Source organism: Onthophagus taurus, chromosome 6 (genome assembly GCF_036711975.1).
Source record: "Onthophagus taurus isolate NC chromosome 6, IU_Otau_3.0, whole genome shotgun sequence".
Lineage (NCBI taxonomy): Eukaryota > Metazoa > Arthropoda > Insecta > Coleoptera > Scarabaeidae > Onthophagus > Onthophagus taurus.
In genome coordinates, this window is record NC_091971.1 from 15,488,093 (window position 1) to 15,509,836 (window position 21,744).

At 32.7% G+C, this 21,744-nt stretch overlaps 2 protein-coding genes and 1 long non-coding RNA gene across 4 annotated transcripts in view; 1 reads left to right on the top strand and 2 right to left on the bottom strand.

Annotated features, from left to right (window-relative positions):
- On the bottom strand, nt 1-14,092 carry LOC111418650 (flexible cuticle protein 12-like). Its single transcript, XM_071196458.1, has 3 exons — nt 13,981-14,092; nt 1,624-2,027; nt 1-484 (listed from the first exon to the last, which is right to left on the bottom strand). Exons 2-3 carry the CDS (start codon nt 1,702-1,704, stop codon nt 182-184), a joined length of 384 nt encoding a protein of 127 aa, XP_071052559.1. The 5' UTR covers nt 1,705-2,027; nt 13,981-14,092; the 3' UTR covers nt 1-181.
- LOC111415910 (uncharacterized) lies at nt 14,000-20,386 on the top strand. Its single transcript, XR_011640561.1, has 2 exons — nt 14,000-14,293; nt 20,048-20,386. It is a non-coding gene; the product is annotated as an uncharacterized lncRNA (long non-coding RNA).
- Nucleotides 20,285-21,744, bottom strand: part of LOC111415911 (uncharacterized) — an 11,540-nt gene continuing 10,080 nt past the window's right edge. For both annotated transcript variants that reach the window (XM_071196457.1, XM_023047800.2), the window contains one exon: nt 20,285-21,674. In XM_071196457.1, coding sequence (XP_071052558.1) covers nt 20,418-21,674 — 1,257 coding nt within the window. In that variant the 3' untranslated portion in view covers nt 20,285-20,417. The remainder of the gene's footprint in view (nt 21,675-21,744) is intronic.

Genomic DNA, 21,744 nt, shown 5'->3' on the forward strand with positions numbered 1-21,744 from the left:
TTTCGAATAAAAAATTTATGCATTTTATTTATTTATTTACAATTTTATAATATACAAAAAAAATTAATTTTCTCCATCCTTTTTGTTTCACTTTTAATACATTTTTTTTTATTATCGTTATTATTACATACTTTTTTGAGCAAGCTGTTATTTATTAAAAGATTAAATTGGATCTTTCTTTCTAAGATATTGACACTTGGGGCCTGTAACCATTTTCATCGGCTGTGTAAGTGACGGTAATTACTTTTCCACTTGATGGATCGGTGTATTTGAAAGAACCGCGAGCTTGCATCAATTCATTTTCGGATCCGGCGTTTTGTAATTGGCCCTCTTCGTCGTGTTGGATACCGTTACTCGTTTCAAATCCAAATTTGTAGCCATCAACTCCAATGTTTTCATTATCAAACCTTAAAATGGTTGCTGATTTTTCATCACCTTGCGGTTTAGCCGAAGAGAGAACGACCAAAAATCCTAAGATCACCAACTGAAAATGAAATTTAAAAAAAAATTAAGATCTCCTTAAAAGGAAGGATTTAATTTAAATTTATTTGTTGTTACATAATTATTTGAATCGTCTTAAAAAGTGTTGTAAGTGGATGTCTTTTTAATGTTGTTGTGTACAATGTGTTGTGCGAAATCTTCTTGGCCGGTTTATAATTGCGCGCATAAAGTCGGCGCGAATCAAAAACGTGTGTACGTGATGTTTACATAATGCACAATAAGAAGAAGCCGGTTAGGTTGTTAAAAAAAATTTGTTTAAACGAAAACCCAGAGGCGTACGTGATGGTGATTTTCGAAATACTAGTTATGCAATTGCAATTATATGTCTAAATCGACGATTGTTTAGATGTCGAAAAGGTCGTTTAAGTACATCTATAATAATGATTATCATGTAATTTCTCTTTAATAATTGATATTTTCAAAATATAAATCAAAAAAGTTTTGACTAAAGTAGGATCAAAATGATTCAGAAACGTGGAGCTTTTTTGTAGTGAGATTGAGATGAGTGATGATTAAAAGAGAAGCTTTTTGTTCTACATTTTAAATCAATTCAAAACTTAATACTGGTAATGCTTCATAAGATATGTGGAGGCTTACAGATTTCTAATTTAATCTGTAATCGCACTCTTGTCTATCTATTATGAAACTAGAGGTCTACTAAGAGTTCATGTTTCGATTCTGTCTTAACAATCTTTATTCCTAACCTCAGCAAGCTTTAGAAAGAATACCTAATCTAATTTAGCCACCTCCAACTAAATCGTTATCCGCTAACTAAATACTCCAGAAATTATGGAAATGTCAGTGCCTAACTTTGGTACAAATAATAATGTTTTGCAGAAAAAAATTTAAATCAAGAAAACCATATCTCATTCAGAACCAAAATTTCCAAAATATTGAAAGTTTTGAAAATGATACAATTATTTGTAAAAACTTTGGCAAAGTTTATGATGATTGAAACTGAGTTATGAAGAATTTGTTGGAACCACCACAAACTAAAAGATTTATCTGGATCTATCATAAATTTGGACTTCCACGTAAAATGATAACTGTAAAAAAATGTAATATGATAAAGATAAAAACAAAAATGACAAAATGTTCTTGATTAAATTTGTTAATACTTACTGTCTTCATGTTGAGAGATAACAATTGTAGTTCCTTAAGGCACAGCGTAAAAGAACTGAATACAGTCGTCGTCGGTGGCATCTCTTTTATACATCCTCTTGTGCATGTGTTGTTGTTTGTTGGTTGGGGCCCCGCACGAGCCGCCGTCCCCCGTGGTTTTTCAAAACGGGTACGATCGCCTAACGGGGAGGCGACATTTCAACCCGGCCGAAGTGAGATATGACGCGATCGCGGCTATATGACTTCTTCACATCGCTAATTAGCATATTAGGGACAATATAAACTTTGCACCTATAGCTTCGAGCGATTAGTTTTATCGAGACTCTCACTTTTCTATGCCATTAATTCCTATCTTTATTCATTGAGTGATAAATAAATTGTCATCAATTTTGGAGCATAAAAAACTAGAAAGAAGTAAAAAGAGAGAATAAGATGCAGTGACGTTAATATGTTGTAATGCATTATTTTTAGATTTTCGATTTATGGTGATTAATATTTTTTTTAATACGCCAATTTATTTGTTTCAACTTATTCTAAAATGCTTTCTTATTATTACGTAGAAAACCTTGTCACAATCATAATACAGCGGTGACAAAAGATATTTCTTTTTCTTGTATAGGTCGTAAAGGGACAAAGACATTTCTGCCTGGAAGCGTCATAAAAGAGTCTTCCGCTAATTTCTTCGTCGCCACATCTTTCTTCGTTCAGAATAGAGGACGAAGACGAAGACGACATCGAAACCTTTGTAACCACTGCCGTCGTTTCAACTTCGTACTTCGGTGAAATTACCCATTACCCAATGAATCTTTGCGTAAGCCGTTTGCTGCTGACAAAGAAGCTGTGAGCTGCTGCTCCCCTCAAATCGACAAAAGAGATTCTTCTTTGCCACTTCTAGTCTTTTCATCTCTCGCTTTACTCTTTACACAATACATTAACGATACACCTTGAGATTTTATGTGGTTGGCTTTATTTTAATAAAAAGAGATTAACAAGATGTCTTTTAATCAAGAAGAAACAGAATGATATTTACTTAAAAAAAGAAAAGAATTATTAGGTATCTAATTATTTTAAGTGTTTTTTTTGAAAGTAATTTCGTAACGGAGAAATCTTATTTACATTTTCTAAACTGCTAACGATTCAAATATATCTATTAATTAAGAAAAATTTTGAATTTAATGCAGTTATTCCAATTCATCAAGACTTTGACATTTCGATTTGCTTTGTAGGTTAGAGTTGGACAATTTATGTCAGAATAAAACTTTTAGGTTATGTCAAATATCAATACTACCAACTCAAATTAGGATAAAAAGGAAGTGTTGGAACAACAAAGTTTTTTTTGAAAACACGTTAAATTAGAACTATTCTTTTGACGACACCTTCGAGGTCAGATGTTTCCTTAATCTTTTTTGTTGTAAACAAAAACAAAAATATTGTAATCATCATTTTACATTATAAGCACAAATTACAAGGTCGGCGTGTTTTTAGAGAATTTATTTGGCATTAACGATTTTTTTAAGATAAATACGACGATATTGTAATTGTAAATTTGACATAATTAATGTAAGGAATTGCAATTTGCATTTTATTAACAATTTGATGTTCCGCATCAATTAAACAATACTAAAACTTGTAATGTTCAATCTATAGAACATTTTTCTAAATTCCATACATACTGGATGATTCAAAAAACCGCTGACAGACTTCTAGGGCAGGTAATACATCAAAAATTAAGATGAAAAGTCTTAATATACATGGGGTCGCAAATGCCTCCTTGACGAGATATAGCTGGTCAAAGTTTCTTTAAAATTAAACATTATCTGCAATAAAAAGCCCTTTTTTAAAAATATTTTCAACTCCACTGCTGATTTTGTCAAACAGGCAGTATTTTCGTGTAAAGTGATCAATTATCTATCAATTGGTCTCTTACAAAAGTTTGATTAAAGCAACAGTTTTTGATTGAATTAACAAATTTTCTACAAACGTGTTTTTCTTAAAAACTCAAAACATCAAAGTTTTGTAAGAGACCAATTGATAGATAATTGATCACTTTACACGCGTAGAGAGCAATGGCGTAGACAATATTTTTAAAAAAGTGCTTTTTATTGCAGATAATGTTTAATTTTAAAGAAACTTTGATGCGCTATATCTCGCCAACGGGGCATTTGCGACCCCATGTATATTCAGACTATTCATCTTAATTTTTCGTGTATTATCTACTCTAGAAGTCTGTCAGTGGTTTTTTGAATCACCCTGTATAAGGACGAAATACTTGAAGAAATTTCTAAGCAATAATTACTGATTGTGCCATAATCAGATGAAAAACGAAAAAAAATTTCTTACAATCACTTAATTGAACACGTTTGTCTTCATCAGCAGGGACACTTAGCTACAGGTACTCCAATTTAAAGTCTGACTTAAAGCATAAATTGAGTTATTATGGATTTTCAGTAACACGAATGAAAACTGCTGTCTAGAAAATTAAAACAGATGTCACATATGGAAGCGAATCTTTTGCTAAAACTTAAAAAATAAGGTTGATGGGACACATCTTAACAATAAGTGAAACCAGGAAGCAAAGACAGTATTTGCGAGCAAACCAGATATACCAAGAAATAGGGGAAGACTTAGAATGAGATAGATAGACGGTGTGGCTAACGACATAAAAAGCTATACGTTCAAAATTGGAGAGTGACAGCACTTAATAGAGTGGTGTGGAGGCAGATTGTTCAGAAAGCCAAATCTCACCAAGGGATGTTGCACCACAGAATGATGATGTAACACGAATGAGCACCTTTACTTCTATTGTAAGCAGACTAAGAGTACTAGTATGTTTTGACAGGTTTTGGCTTTTCTTCACAGTAGAAAAAATTTCATAATAATAGGTTGCCTAGAAAAGTCTATTTTATAAGATCATCCCGTTCAGAACATCTTCGTACCTATTCTAGAAGTTGGTTTTTAAAGTAAACGTCCACATAGACAATTTTAAACATAGATTTGAGTTAACAATACCCCTTTATAGAACATAGAAGTGTGGGTCTTCTTTCTCTTATGATGTCTCTTATTATATCTCTAATACTATTAAAAAGACTGGAAGGATCACGTACGAATGGATAGTTAGCCTGCTAGGATTGTTTCATATTTCTCCACCTTATTGGGGTGGAGAGGTTCTCTGGGTTCAGAGAACCTAGAAACGAAACGATGAAAACTGGTAATTATTGGAAAAACTGAATCATTGTTTTTTGACGATATACCTCTTGTGGAAGAGTTCAAACACGTTGGGATTTTTACAAGGTTCTAATTTAATGACTATTTTATCCAACACTGTAGCCTGGCCAAATATTTAAGACATTCTGCGCCTTACTCTGCGCTCTGCACTGCGTTATTTATGTAATGTTATAGTTTTATTCGAGTTCGAATATCCAAATTTAGTTGGATCCAGTATACAGGGTGAATCAGAAAGAATGGGAAATCCGAATACCGGTGATACTAGACACCAAAATATGATGATTTAACGTAACATCTCTTATACAAATGTCAGTGGTTTTCGAGGAATAGGGTGTTGAAAGTTAAATTCTTATTTCGAAATTTCTTGATAATTTTGAAGGTTTTTGTACTATTAACATAAAATTTGATAGTTTTATGTTTTCGAACATGAGAAATACGAATTTGAAACTTGTTTTGTTATTGCTCGTAGAGGGCGCTAGATACACGCTGCTCGTTTGATAAATCAAATCATAAGTTTCTTGTTTAAATATTTATTTTTAACATAAGCTAATTTGGGTTATTTTTCCGCTTCTGTTTCGGCAATTGCCTGTTAATTGTCAACATTGATCTAATTTCCGTGTGCAATAATCATTTTTACCAACAATAAAGTTATTACCAATTTGAAAATGCCACGACATAATAAGTTTTTTAATAGTGAGAAATCCAGATTTAAGTCCACTGGATTTTTGAAAATGGTCACAATATTCTATTGTTATTAATTAATTGTTATTGTTATCGATTATTATCGTTACTAATTGCTATAGTTACTGTGTGTTATTGATTTTAAATGTTAACCTTAAAATTACTTGGAAACAATTAAAAGCAGATAACTTGGAAACTAGTAGACTTAGACAATGTACGCAAGAGTACCTTTTTTGTGCAGAATTGAAAACTCCTTCAGATTTCTGGTTCTAATTCACCCTACTGACAAAATAGTCATGACTTGATATCTCAAACGTACAGTGTGTATCTAGCGCCCTCTACGAGTTATCACAAAACAAATATCAAATTCGTATTTATCATGCTCGAAAACATCTAACTACCAAATTTTATGTTAATAGTACAAAAACCTTAAAAATTATCAAGACATTTCGAAATAAACATTTAACTTTCAACACCCTGTGTATTAAAAACCACCGACATTTGTATAAGACATGTTAGGTTAAATCGTTATATTTTGGTGTCTAGTGTCTCCGGTATTCGGATTTCCCATTCTTTCTGACTCACCCTGTATACAATTGAAAAGAGCTTGTTTTGGAATAAAGCTGAATATCTATCATGCGAATTTAAATCAGAATATTTATATGTACAATCTTGTATACTGGCAAAGGTACTCTAATTAGTGATATTTACAAAGATAGACCACAATCTCTATTAAGAATGGATTAGTGTTTGATAACAGACAATTTATATACATCTCCACAGTAAGCAGACATTTTTATAAAAGGAAAAACTGATTTGTATGGATTTATACAACCCAATCAAAAAAAAATCGCATGGAATTTCAAAAGAAAATTAAAACTAGGGGAAATAATTGTATAATGTTAATTGTATAACATCAAGGAAAAACTGTGATTTGTTTATTGATTGAACCAGAAAAAGGGATTTATGAGGGTAAATAATAAAGAAATCACAACAAAGACTAAACAATACCATGAGATTCCATGACTATTCAACAACTAAAATTCCGAGAAACTGAATCATACAACTAAAAAAGTTGGTCGTCTAAGTTATCAATCAGGACCGCTACACCAAAAAAGCTGTGCTTTATGTTGCAGCAAAAGGTATGGCAAACAAGTTAGCAAAGAACTAGATTTTATTGCTATTAGGACTTATTCCTCTTCTTTCTCTTCTCCAGCGTGTCCCTATCAATTGGTTTTGGATCCATCTTTTGAAGTTTTCCCTCCCTTCCGCAAGACCCTTGAACTGCCACATAGTCTTCCCTCGGCTGGCTGCAATCTGCGTCACTTTCTCTTCCCATGTTGTTCTCGGCCTCCCTATGGGTCGCCTGCCCTACGTTCTGGCCTCCATATGCATCCGTGATTTTCTCACTTTCCCCATTCCTCGTTGCATGAACAAACTGAGACAGCTGTCTATCCTCTCCACCGGCGGCATATTGAGCTGTTCTCGAACACGGCGTGTCTTTCCTGCAACCCTCTGGATACATTTCATTTGGACCTCATTAACCCTACTGGTGTCCCTTCTATTGACGATCCAATTTTTACTGCCACAGGTAGTTATGACAGATAGCTAATAAACCTTTATCTTGGTCTTCTGGCTTACTTGGCCATAGGACTTATTAAAATTAAATATACTTTTCTTAGAATTTAAATGGAAAGTAATAATTTCCTAGCAGGTAAAGGTCTCATCGATGTATACGGATAATTTAAACCGGCAAGATAGTGCAAGCCCAGATCTTTCGTCGCATGTGCCTATTCAAGATAGTTCAGGAAATTATTACAGTTCATTGGAACTAACTAACATTAAGATTACCCTGAAAGTTATTGTCAATTATATTAGTTTTCACTTGGTATCAGTAGTTCCACCATAATAAAGTTAAACAGTTGAATTTTGTTCAAAGGAATTAGTATACTCTACAGGTCTACAGCATAAGGAACCTTATACGAATGTTCATAAGGCACTGAATGGGTCGCTGTTAACAAGTACCTATATGGGATTTCTATAACACGAAGCTTTCAAATATCACATTTGAAAAACAGCGGCGAAACGCAGATGAGATCAGATGTCAGGCAAAGTACTGACAAAATCTTTAGACTGATTGATTAAACGGAGCGAGTGTTATAATGAACATAGGAGGAGCAAAACGAACCTAAGTATTGAGTATTTTATGGCACACCCTCCTATCTCGTAAATAGCTATACCAATTTTGTGCTGTGGAGAAATTATCCATAAAGCTTCTATCTTGTATCTTGTACTTTTGGTCAAACGATATCGAAAACTTTGTTTATGTCTACAAAGAATGGCTAATATGAGTTATTTGTATATTATTTGTTGCAGCGATGATGAGAAGAATTGTGAATCATGAGGAGAATGATGCGGATTATCTTATAAATATTTGTATCTAATTATCTCAATAACCATTTCGTCATAAAGTTCGATAGAATATGTTCCTCATAATTTTTTCCTGTTATTTCTAAAATTATTCCTGGGCACATTCTGGTAATGTTGAAGAACTATCAATCATATATAAAATATAATTTTCTCAAAATCAGTAAATTTTAAAATAAACATTAAGAAGTTGTCAACCTCTACACTGCAAAAATAAATTGCAAATTAGTAGACAAAAAAAAAACTTGTATTACAAATGCTAAACATCTACTTAATATGGAAAACTTAACGTAATAAGCGGTTGTCTTTGAAACGAAAAACAAGTAAAGAAAAAAATTAGAAAATGCTGAATCGAAATATAGTCATAACCCAGAAACCCAAAAAAGAATCCCAAAAGAATCGTTAAGAAGCGAGAAGAAGCATATAAGTTGTTTCGAGAAACGATAGCGGCGGCGTTTACAATTAACGGCCATTAAGATCACCTTTATCATTCGAACTTCGTGCCTTTTCTTGTCGCACGGCACCAAACAAAACGGAGCCGAGCCGCGGCCCGTGTTTGCCAGAGTTGAAGGTCTATAGTGGTGCGTGACTCCGTGTCGGGCTTCGGATCATCTTCGTTCTCTCTATTAAAGGCTATGGAACGGACGCGATGCCGTTGGTCAGTAAAATGTCCTTGCCGCGGGCACCAAGATGCTACTCAAATGTCAAGAGTGAAGCAAAACAAGAATTATTTATTGTAATACAAGAAAATTTAACTAAAAAATTTATAATTTCACTTTAACATCATTAAAATAAATTAATATTCAAAAAACCTAATCCAAAAATCAAAAAATTAATACAATCACTATATTTAAACATAAATGTTAGCGCTCATAGATAAAATCCAACTCGGGTTATTAGTCAAGTTGCTCTATTCTATAGGTCCATGTAGGCAGCCCCCAGATATACCCAAAAATAAAAAATCTTTATGTTAAAGTATTGTACTAGTTTTGTGCCCTAATGTACCACCAACGAAAAGTTTTGTACCCCTACGGTTTTTAAACTATAATGTCGACAGCCCCCGACATTTTTTGACAAAAACGAACCTTTTAGTACACTAAAATATTGTACTAGTTTTGTACCTTGTTGCGGTAAATTCCGTGGAATGTGGTTTCGGGATAAGGTGGAAAAATTAAATGTTAAAGTTCCAATGGAAAACTGGTTTATTAACCAAACTCTGAATAAAATGCAAAAATTAACAATTAATTGAAAATACAAACATAATTATGACAAACTTGAGCACAAGGACAAACAGCTCACAAAAAATATGTTGTAAGTTCCCAAGAGGTCACTCGACTCTGGTGTCGCAAACCAATGTGGAAAATGAAATCAAAACCAGACTCGAAGGACCCTCACAAATTCACATCTCCACCTCGCACGTGTTAAACAAAAACTACCTTAAACAACCCCTTTTATAAGGCGGGGGCTAGCGGAAAGTCACATTCTGGCGGTTTAACATACAAACTTGCCATTTTCTGTGCGTTGTAGTATTGTACTAGTTTTGTACCTTAATGTACCGGTGGAAAATAGTTTTGTACCCCAACGGTTTTCGAGAAACAACCCCTTTTAAAAGGTAGGGCTGGCTGAATGTTACATTCTGGCGATTTAGCATACAAACTTGCCATTTTCTATGCATTATAGTATTGTACTAGTTTTGTACCTTAATGTACCGGTGAAAAAAAGTTTTATACTAGCGTGATTTTTTTATAATAAAGAAAGACTATTTCGTGAAATACGAAAGTAGATCATTTGCAGCTTTCCTGAGTACCTACTATTAGGTATAGGTATACTTTAATAATTTATACGGCATAAAACAAACATCGGCAATTTATAGCTTCCATATCCAGCCTGTCCGGATGGTTGAAAAACAAACAAAATGGCCTACACTTTCAGGAGTACATAATACCCAATAGCACCCAACAGAAATAATATTTTACTAAGGTTTTCAAACATGTACAACTGTAATAAAAGTAACCGCATTTTGGGAAAAATGACGCAATCTTTATTAATAATTCAGATATACTACATACTACGTCATATACTATAATGCCGTTGCGATATACCGATTTAAAGGTATCTGCTAAAGTCTTTGCTCTTTTAAATTTACTAATAACCAAGAAAATTTCAGTTTTTTCAAGTTTCTACGAAAACCATACATTTTAGATATAGGGATGTAATGACAAAGTTCCCTTATTTTTGAGCATACAATACGCTGCTGCAGGAAAAAATTGGGGTTGCCATTTAAAAAAATGAAGTTTTCGACTTTTGGAGATTGGGAAATTCGGCGCAAATTTCTGACCACTCTGTTTAATTTTTGACTCTCTATGCAAATTCTGAGAATATTTAGCGGGACTCGAGTGTAATTTCGAAAAATTATTTTTATTCTGAAGGGTTGCTCTGCCAAAATTTTCGAAAAAACTGAAATAATTCAAAAAGGGTTCTAGACATATACTGGCTACTACTAGCTACTCTAGACATATGATGACTTATATCAAATTGTATTAAAATTTAGCGGGGGTGTCCAAAATTCAATAAAAATTGGTACATTCTATTTAAAATAACGAAGCTGGGAGCCATTTCCGGTATAACCGGAAGTTGAAGAACACTGAAAATATTTTAACTGAAACGAGCACTTCGGGTAAACCCTGTATGCAAATTTCACAAAAATAGTGCCAGTAGTTTGCCATATATACATATATACTCAGCTCATCGTGGCAGACCCTGTACAAAACTAGTACAATATTATAACGCACAGAAAATGGCAAGTTTGTATACTAGATCGCCATGTATACTCTTCCATATTCATAGATAAACTTGGGGTATTCCCCGAGTTGTCTATACGATGTATTAATCAAGGACGGCAGTTCTAGTTTTAAATATTATTCAGCGTTAGAGTGTTGTATGTTTTTATTGTACGAAAAGTAGAACTAACATTAAACCTTTAGCTAGAAACATTCGGGTTTAGCCGTACTTCTCTTAAGACGACTAAACCCGAATGTTTCTAGTTCTAGGTCTAGTATTAGTTTTAATGCTAATGTTACTTCTAGTTTTAGTTGGTATTCAGTAGTGGTGGAACGGATATCCGGCCTATGCGGCTATTTTTTAAAACCAGCCGTATACTGGATAGTTACCTAATATCCGGCTTTGATTGGATATTAAAAACCTATTACTTAGTACTCCACCATCCACAGGAATTAGTATCTTTTTTAGGTGTTGGACACTGCAAATAATAATCAAGCTCAACCCCAATAGGACTTTTCTCATTGAATACAACTTTATTTATGATTAGCAACCTTATTGTAACAATCCCAATACGATATATAAAATCTCTTGTTACAGTTTCGTCTAGTTCTCTTTTCTTCGCTTGTAATTCATCATCACATTCATTACAAACGGAACTGTCGCTGTTATCACTTTCGATTATTAATTAAAGTATCTTCTTCTTAATACAAAAAGCCGTTTTGAAAAATCGCTTTTAGTTTATGAGAAATAAATTTTTGAAATGATCGACATTTTTTTCGAGTTTTGCAATTTTCGCCGATTAAGTTTTAAAAATTCGTATAAAATCCATTTCTTGAAATATGAGCATAAAAGTTTCCCAAAGTGTTAATAAAAGTGTGCTCTTTCCAATGAACCAACAAGTTTTGAAAAATAACTTTTAGTTTTTGAGAAAACAATATTTGAAGTTTTGATCTAATTTTCGATGTTGCAATTTTCATCGATAATTTTCAAAACTCGCTCTACAATTAATTTCTTGAAGAATCCTTGTGGAAATATCACCAATTATTAATTAAAGTATCCTCTTTTTAATGCAAAAAACCGTTTTGAAAAATCACTTTTAGTTCTTGGGGAATTAATTTTTGAGATATTCGACAATTTTTTCGAATTTTGCAATTTTCGCCGATTAAGTTTTAATAATTCGTATAAAATCGATTTCTTGGAATATGAGTATGAAAATTTCCCAAAATATTAATAAAAGTGTCCTCTTTCCAATGAACCAACCCGTTTTGAAAAATAACTTTTAGTTTTTGAGAAAACAATATTTGAAGTTTTGATCGAATTTTCGATGTTGCAATTTTCATCGATAATTTTCAAAACTCGCTCTACAATTAATTTCTTGAAGAATCCTTGTGGAAATATCACCAATTATTAATTAAAGTATCGTCTTTTTAATGCAAAAAGCCGTTTTGAAAAGTCACTTTTAGTTCTTGAGAAATAAATTTTTGAAATAATCGTCAAATTTTTTCGAATTTTGCAAATTTTCGCCGATTAAGTTTTAATAATTCGTATAAAATCGATTTTTTGGAATATGAGTATAAAAATTTCCCAAAATGTTAATAAAACTGTCCTCTTACCAATGAACCAACCCGTTTTGAAAAATAACTTTTAGTTTTTGATAAAACAATATTTGAATTTTTGATAAAATTTCGATGTTGCAATTTTCATCGATAATTTTAAAAATTCAGTATAAAATTAATTTTTTGAAGGATCCTTGTGGAAATATCACCAATTATTATTTAAAGTATCCTCTTTTTAAAGTTGCTTCGTTAGTTAAATTGCATCATCCTCGGATAGATATGCCGGATATCCGACCGAAGGGGATGCTGAATATCCGGCTTTTCGTAAAATCACTATCCGATCCGTCACTAGTATTCAGAATTAGATTGTTGTATATTTTTCATTGAACTAACACTAGACCTACAACTAAAAACTTTCAGGTTTAGCCGTGCGTCTTTAAAGTCTTTAAAGTGTAAATTAAATTTTTTCATACAACGGACACTCCCTTCCCGTATTAATCCCGTCTTAATTTGGATAGATTACTTCTTGTAACGATTAAATTCATATTGTAATTAGTAAGTTTCGAAATATTTAAAGTCATGTTTTGAAAAGATATTTCTGGGGTGTTTTGTATAACCCTCCTCTTAGAAAAGGTTACTCGCTCGATGTAAGACGTTTTTGTGACGATGTAAAGGTTCCCCTTTTAATAAGATTACGGGAGCTACTACGTTGTTGGCATTTCATCGGAGCACACAGAAGAAGGAAGAAACGTAACGGCTTCTCAATAGAACAATGATGCGCGCGGTCTTTCGCGAAAATACCGACCTGTCGGTGGGAATATTTTGATCATCAATTTTAACCATAGTTATTCTTAGAAGAGAAGTTTCTACTCAAGTACGCGTTGGGCAACTCAACATTTTATGTTTCTTTTAAATACAATTACAACATCGATGTTGACGCTTTCTCCAATAACGATTTCAATGTTTACGCTTTAATGACAAAATAAAATAAAATATATAATTATTTTTAATATCAATTTTTTTTTTTGATTATTAAATTTTTATTTTTAATAAAATCCCTTGTAGTAGTAGTAAAATCGTCCTGTGTATGGAATAAGGTGTTATTTAGCCGGTTTTATGTCACCTGACCTTTGGCAAAAACGGATGAGGTAATAGGTCATAGCATCTGCCTTTCTCCGGCACCTAAAGAACTATAGAAGCGTGGCGGGGAATACAACGAAAAACAGTTAAAAGGGGAGGAGACGCAATGAAACTCCTTCGAGATACAGTGTACCTGCCTGCCATTTTCCATTAATCACAATAATTCAGCTTCAATTTTCGAAGATTATGTTACTTGGCACTTCGTTATCTACAAGTCTCGTTAAAATAAATTGAATTCGTCGTTTCAATCTTTATTATATTTTATGGTTTGTAATTTTATCAAAAATACTATTTTCTGTATTAAAATACAAGATTGAAAATTCTTAATTATTTGTAGACAACCAAACATACTTCGTTGTAAAATTGGATGTTAGAAATGAAAATTAAAAAAAAGCTTTTTCATAATCATAAAATCTTACATAACATTTTAATTATTAACTGCATAATTGTTTTTGGGTAATTAATAAACTCTCATGACTTAATTTATAATATAAACAAAAAGAAATTAAAGCAGTTTTCATACATGAATCAAATCAACATAACTTACCTTGAATCCGGATATTTTTTCATTTATACTAGTTAATTTTTTCGCAATTTTAACGACGGACAATCACGATGCGTCATGTTGAAATCCTTCACGGTGAAGAGATGACCTATAGTCGTGCTTTAACAGAGTATTATTAGTAGTTGAATTGCCTGACTTGCCACAAGAAAACCATGCGATTCATGTCTTTTTACCTGACGTTTTTCGTCGTTCTGTTTCAACACGTAAACACACAAAAAGCAACCTTTGAAACCATACGAGAAGTTAACATACCGCCTACTATACAACAGGATGGATCTCAAAAGTTTTCATTTCAGTAAGTTTCAATTAAGATATTGTCAAAAGACGTTTATTACCACTATAATTAACATTTAGTTGAACAGGATTACTTTCACAAGATTATTATTATATTTTTATGATTACATTAATGAGGTGAATTCTTTTTCTTCTTTTTATTGGAGATCTGTCGATCTGTTAATTCTGAGGTCGTTGCCTTTGAACCATTTCCTGAGATGTCGATTGCCAAAGGTTGATTTTCCGCTGTCTTCTCCATCTTACTATGTCCAAAACGTTGCATTGATCTCTAATATAAAATTTCTCACTCTGTCCATTCTTGTTTTCCCTGCAATTGATCTTAGTGTCTTCATCTGGCCACTCGTAGCATGGTCTTGGTTTTGCTTGTTTCTGCCCTCACTCCTATTCTGTATGTTATTAGATATGTGTACGACTAAATAGCTAATTGTATGACATCATCGATTACAAGTTTACAACTGATGATACAACTGAAAGAAGTGATAGAGTTGTCGTTGTAGGTCGTCTTCTGATCCTGGGACTATCGCTGCATCATCCGCGTAGCACGCCATACTAACTTTTCACTTCTATGATTTTATGCATCATACAATAATATATCTAATTCCTCCAGGGGTGTCAATAGCATTCATTACTTGATTCCCCGCTCTTACTTTAGTTGTATTATTTGTATTCAACTCATGTATTACCTTTACTATGTTGGCAGGTGCATTCTTTTCTTTTAAGATGTTTATGATGATCGGATTTATCAAAAATCCGCGACGCCTTTAATCACTCGAGGTTTACTAGTATGGGAGCTGATGGAGTTGGTCTCAAACTTCTTGTTCCTATATTGGATATTGTTTTTACTCCTATTACTCACATTTCTAACTTCTCCATTGAACGATCCTCATTCCCTTCAATCTCGAAGGTTGCTCATGTTATGCCTATACTGTAATCCAAGTGTCCTTCAAGTTTAAATGATTTTCGCCCTATTTCCATTTTATCTGTTCTATCCAAAGCTCGAGCGCCTTGTTTACTTACAAGTTCAAGAGTAAGAGTCTTAATCATGATCTTTCTAATATTTTGTATTGGTCTAAACGTTATGTTAATTAAATACTGCTAAAACTCAAGCAATTGCGTTTGGTAGTCAACCTTTACTGGCAAAGCTTTCTGATTTTTCACCCATTTACTTAATGCTTGACGGTGACATTATTCAACTGTCAGATACGGTTAGAAACCTTGGGGTGGTTATGGATTACACAATGTCCTGGAAACCTCAAATTCAATCCGTCTGCAGAAAGGTCTATCATTGTTTCCACTAGCTAAAAAGTCTCCGTAATCCGTTAACACTCCGTAACACTGCAAAGACTTCAAAACAACTGTATATGGTATATCTTTGATCTCGGGAGCTCAACACATAACTCCATACCGTAATTATTTACAGATATTAAGCTATCAGAATCGTAGATCGTTTCGTATATTGACTATGTTATATACTGTTCTTCACAATCAAACATCAGGGTACCTGTGCTGTATATTTCAACGCTTGTCGTCGCATGGTTTACCCACTAGATCTCAGTTAGATTCTCTGCTTATGTTTCCGACCCTCGGTTTATGTTCTCGACCCCCGAGAATTTTGCCTCGAAAAACAATTGTTATATGGTGTACTCATAGTATTTCATTCTATAAGCTTTCTTCAGTAAACGAGCTCCAACTTTTCTTAACCTTCCAGTACAGAACATGGAAGAAAACTGCTTTAGTATCCGAAACGGTTATTGATGAAGGAACCGAAATAACCCAGCTTACGTATTCTGACACTAGTAGTCGTATTTATACAGTCATATAAAATCTGCCAATTGTATTCCAAAATTTCTTAATAGTGTCTTAAATTAATTTACGTATCCTTGGTTTGCCTAACCGCAGTTTTCCATAAGACTGTCAACAAAAAGTGTTTTCACAAAACTTCTTCTTTTTTTTTCTCTTTTGCCTTGTATTCTATAATCCAGAGACGTGGATGAGGTGATGAATTCCATCTTTCATACCACCGTATGGGCGGGCGTCCAGAAAGTACCATCTCTTGCAATTTTCGGAAATCTGTTGCTATCCATTCGCTCAACATTGTCCCTCCATGCGCGACGACAGGATAGAGACCATCGGAGTATACTTGGACACCGCAGAGTTGTCTGATATCTTCGCTTCTCTTATAGTCCTATGGATCGTAGTCCATAGCAGGCATAATCCGTCATGTGTTTGTTTCACCATACTATATCTCGCCAATACCCCGATATTAAGGCTGCTTTGGTTGTCTGAGCCTTGACTTCCTCGCAGAGGTCTTTGCTACTTGTGATGCTGACGCCGAGATATTTAAAACTCATAACCTGTTCCACCGGTTTAACATAACGTCTGTGAAGTTCTAATACCTTGTAACCCTAAAAACATTTTTTTTCAGTAGACATAAAAGACGTTTTATATTAAACTGGGAAAGTATTTGTTTGTTTGTTTTGAAACTGTCAGTTACACAAGGGCTCTTGTATCTAACAAACATATGATTTTTAATTTTTTAGTAAATATTGTATATTAAAATTTGCAGTGGCTTACGACTTAGCTTTAGATTTTTGTCAAATTTGTGGGTTAGGATATATTATATTATTTTTACAGAAATAAAACACTATTTAGGAAAAACTACTTTTATTACGAATCAATAAATTCTCTAAAAAATTTTACTCTGAATCATGTTTTAAGCTGTCATAAAAACTATGACAGTCAGTAGGTATTACTGAGTTTAACAGCTGCAAATGTTGCCATTTTTGAAATTTTATTTTTCGTTTCTCTTTATACATTTGTGGCCATTCTACCATTTGAGAAACAGGTTTTTGTCGTTGTGGAAGTTCTCGCCATTCATCATCAAAATCCAATTTGTAATAAATGTTTCCATTCGGCAAATATTGGAGAGCTCTAATATCGGTCACCACAGGATCATTTGTGACCTTAAAGGGAAAATGACAGGCAGTTATAAAGAATGTTTCATAGCATTACTAATTTTTACCTTTCCAGGTCTAATAGATGCATATCTTTGATATTTCTTGATTGAGTAATCTTTAAAATTAAAATATTGCACTTCATATGGAAAGGGCTTCATTCTTGCTTCCTTTGTTATTCGTAAATAATCACTAGGTAAATGAATGTCTCGTCCTTTTAATTTCCTTTCGATGCAGTCGCATTCCATTTGTGTGTGTCCAACTTCGAGAAATTTTTGAATAATTTCTATGTTATTATTTACAGAATAGTTTAATAATGCATTTGCTATAATATTATTTCTATTTTGGTAAGTACATCCATCACTGTAAATTATAATTGGTCCAGATTCATTCTGACAGTCTGTTGTTAGGTATTCCATAATGCAAGAAGCAAAAGTCGATGCAGTCATATCTGCTTCAGTTTCGCTAAACCAAAAACACTTCGCCTCATGCGTTACTACATTATAAACTGTAAAATTGTGGCAACACAGTTTTAACTTAAAAAATATTGTGCTGGCTTGGACATACGGACACACTTTTACAGCTTGTAAATCCATTGTTAAAACCCGACCTTTTTTGTTCATTTTTGCTTCTTCCTTATCTCTCTTTTTTTCTTCACGAGCCCTTTCTTTTTTACGTCTGTGCGTATTCCATTCTTTGTCTGATAATTGACCAACTTCATGTTTTGTGCACAAATCACATTTATCCTTTTTAATTGGGTGAATTGACAAGTTCATAGAATAAAACATTTTGCTAAAAATTGTTCTCGACAGGGTTACTTTGTTTTCTTCTTTGCACTTAATTTCGTATAACTTAAATAATTGATTTAGGCTCCGGATTACCGTTTCTAAATACAATTTACTTGAATTTGAACGTCCATAATGTGAAGGCAACTTTGGTAAACAATCAAAAAATTCTTTTAGTAACCTCTTATCTTCCACCTTGTCCTGTCGAGTGGTTCGTTTGTTTGATTTGTAGGTCAAATCGAAGCTAGAAGTCATACCGTAACATCCCTTTTGGGATCCCCTTTGGCAAGTGTTTGAAGAAACATTTGTTTACAAACTTGCACTTTGTTCATATTTATTGTGAGAAAATATTTTAAGGAATATTTTCGCCTACTCTCAAAGCTTTTAGTATACGTTCTTTTTGTGACAGTTTTTTCTATGTGATTGATTACAAACACTTTTCGTTGATCCCAATTCATTGCCAATGCAATGCCATTTGCCAATGACGAACGTCATTAATTTCTGAACAATTCCTAGATTTTACTCTAAGGCACTCTTTTGATTTGCAAGAAGAACCCATTTTTCTTGCTTCTTTTGGGACATTCTGTTTTACTTTACCTTCTTTAGTTCTGCTGTACCCCATGTACGCTTTTCCTTCCATTCGGCTCCTTTTTGCAGAATTTTTTGCCCATTTATCAGGTTGAGCAGTAATACTTCTTTTCCTTCCTTCCGTTATATTGCCATGATTGATATCATTTTCTGTTAATGTCTCATCCTGTTTTGTTTTTTCATCTTTTTCAGCATTATTTCCTTGCTCTTCGTCGCTATCTGATGTACCATTTTCCTTTTTAGGTTCGTAGTCATCGTCATTAAAATCATTGTTAACACATTCTTCGTCTTTTCGTGCATCTAGCTCCAACATTTGAACATCTCTTAAATCCTCAATTATAATATTTTCAACAGGTTGCAGATGGCTTATATCCTTCAGCTCCTCTAGCTTCAAATTCGTAATTACATTCAAATTAATTAAAACGCAAACAATGTTAGCATAGTAATGCAAAATAAATAAGTGCAAATATTTTTTGTTAAATATAATAGACTTCGTTATTATACATAATAATTTAATATACTTACCGTAACTATTTCCATCACTCAGTAAATTTATAGATATCAAGTACTAGTTTAAACACACTTTTGACACAGAAATCCACACCAATATCAATTATTTTAATAAAACAATAACATTAGTTATAGCGGACACAGCCTACTACAACATTACTTTATTTTAACAATGCCTACTTTTTAATTATTTTTAAATCAAATTACCAACATTGTTTCTGTAAACAATATTTATTTATTTGTTATTGATTCAATTAAAAAAAAAAACATAAAAAACAATGTATTTTTAAAAAAATACTATTTACAGTATTACAAATCGATTATTTTTTAAATAAATACCTTGTATACCACAGTTTGACTTATACCAAATGTTGCTTAAGAGGTATTCAAATTTTTATTGTGGTGTACGAGGTATTATTGTTTTCTTGTTGAGGTGCATTTGGGATACGTGATGAAAGAAATCCCTTTTATCTAAGTAAATGCGTATTTGTGGATTACTAGGTGTTACTAGTACTATGTATAATTCTGTAGATTTCATAAAAATATAATAACACAATTTTGGATTTTTTGTGGGTTACAAGGCATTAGAATTTCACAGACAATAAATCATCAATTTGCATCTTCTCGACTCTTTCGATATGGATCTTTTCTACCAATATTGTCATGTGGTACTTGGTAGCTGTTTTTTCAAATTGAAAGAGCATTCTCTGCAAGTTATCCTCATGCTCCGAGATTAAAACCGAATCATCTGCCTAGCAGATTATCTTTAGTTCTTTCTTCCCCAATTCAACCTTCTTTACTTCACTTATTAGTTTATAACAAAAAATAATTAATTCAAATTTATAACAAGAACTTATTGAATTATTATGACTTATTGTTTTAGCCTTAACATAACTAACAAATATTGTTTTTTTTTAGATTTAAAACAAGTAATAATATTGAAAGAGAAGAAATTGGTTATAAAAGTCCAGATCCAAATGATGGATTTGTTGTAACTGGGAGATACTCTTATATTAGACCTGATGGTATAAAAGAAATTGTTAAATATGTTGCTGATAAAAATGGATTTCGGGTATTACCAAAGCCAATGCAAATAGGATCAAGAATAGCTCCTGGTGCTTTAGCTTCATTAGCTGGTTAATTAAAAAAAATAAATAATTTTATTTTAGTTTTATTATCAACACTTAGTTATTAAAACAATCAATTATAAAAATAACCTTTTCTTATAAAATACATAGTTTGTTTTAGTCAAAATAACCTGAGAATTTTCAATTAAAAGTTTACAATATCACAATTTAATATCTTTTCTGATTGTCTTCAAATATTTTGATACAGATTTTTGAGGAACGTCATTTGCTATACTGTATAAAACACAAGAATCTGTAACGAGTTGTTTTAAACTTTCCAAGTTTATCAGTTTCTTTTCTTCTTTAACAATACTATTATAATCTTTTATTTGTTGGACATAACCGATAACTTCTTGTAAAGTTTCGTGAGTTAACGTCGCAAATTCTTTTGAAACTCCCTCATTGACCTCTTCTTGAATTTTATTTTTACATATTCGGCGTTTACCTTTTTTGAAGGTTCGTTTTTTAACAACTTCTTTCACTTTTCTCACCGGAGCTTTTTTCTTCTCTTTCCCAAATATTTCTAATTTTTTCGATGTTGGGTTGTAAACGGGTTTTTCATGCATTCCTTCAACTGGCCATTCTTTAAAATTTTCGTTAGTTAAAAGCGGTGGTGGATTAAGAATTGCACCTAGCTTCTTTTTTGTGTCACAACATTCCCGTTTTCTTTTACCGGTTCCGTAAAAATCCGGACTATATTTAAAACTACTATAATACTCTTTAAGAATTTGTACGGTTCTTTTTGGGTTTCTTCTTGGTTCTTGGACTACTTTATCTTTTTCTTCGTTTCTACTTCTTAAATCTAAAGGAACAACATCTTCGTCGATTGTTGTATTATGAATTGTGTATTCTTTAACGAAAACTACATCATTGTCATCTTCTCCTGTTTCAGTTTCAGTAATGTCGGAAGAAATGATTTGTTTATCTTTTTCTTCATCTTTATTTTTTAGTTGCACCTCTGGAAAAGGTATTTTCAGTTGGGATATATCGATAAATTCGGGTAAATCTTGATTTTCTTTTTGGTGAGGCTGTTTTTTAACATCATCGATAATGTTGGAATTATTTGTGGTGAGATCGATTACTTCATTGTTTATGCACGTATCGTTGTTGATAAAACTACCACCGTTATCGGTGTTAAGATATATCGTAACATTTGCATTTGCTTGCGTGAAAAAATTCATTTTTGCGTAATCGTTTATTAAAATCGGTTCCATGTTTGATTGTGGTGGGATTAACGAAGAGATTTGCTCGTCGAGATCGGGATTGGAAAAATTTGAGAATGGATCGTTTGTGGGATATGTTGGACCTAAATTTGTTTTGCTAACGTAGAAATTACCGTCGCCGTCTATTAATTCGTACGTTTCGTTTTCTACCAGTACTAAACTTCTTACAGAATCAGCAGCCATTGATGAAGATTCCTTAAAATGAAAAACAATAATTTAAATATTTTTACTAGTATTAACTACAAGAATTTTTTTATTTGAATTA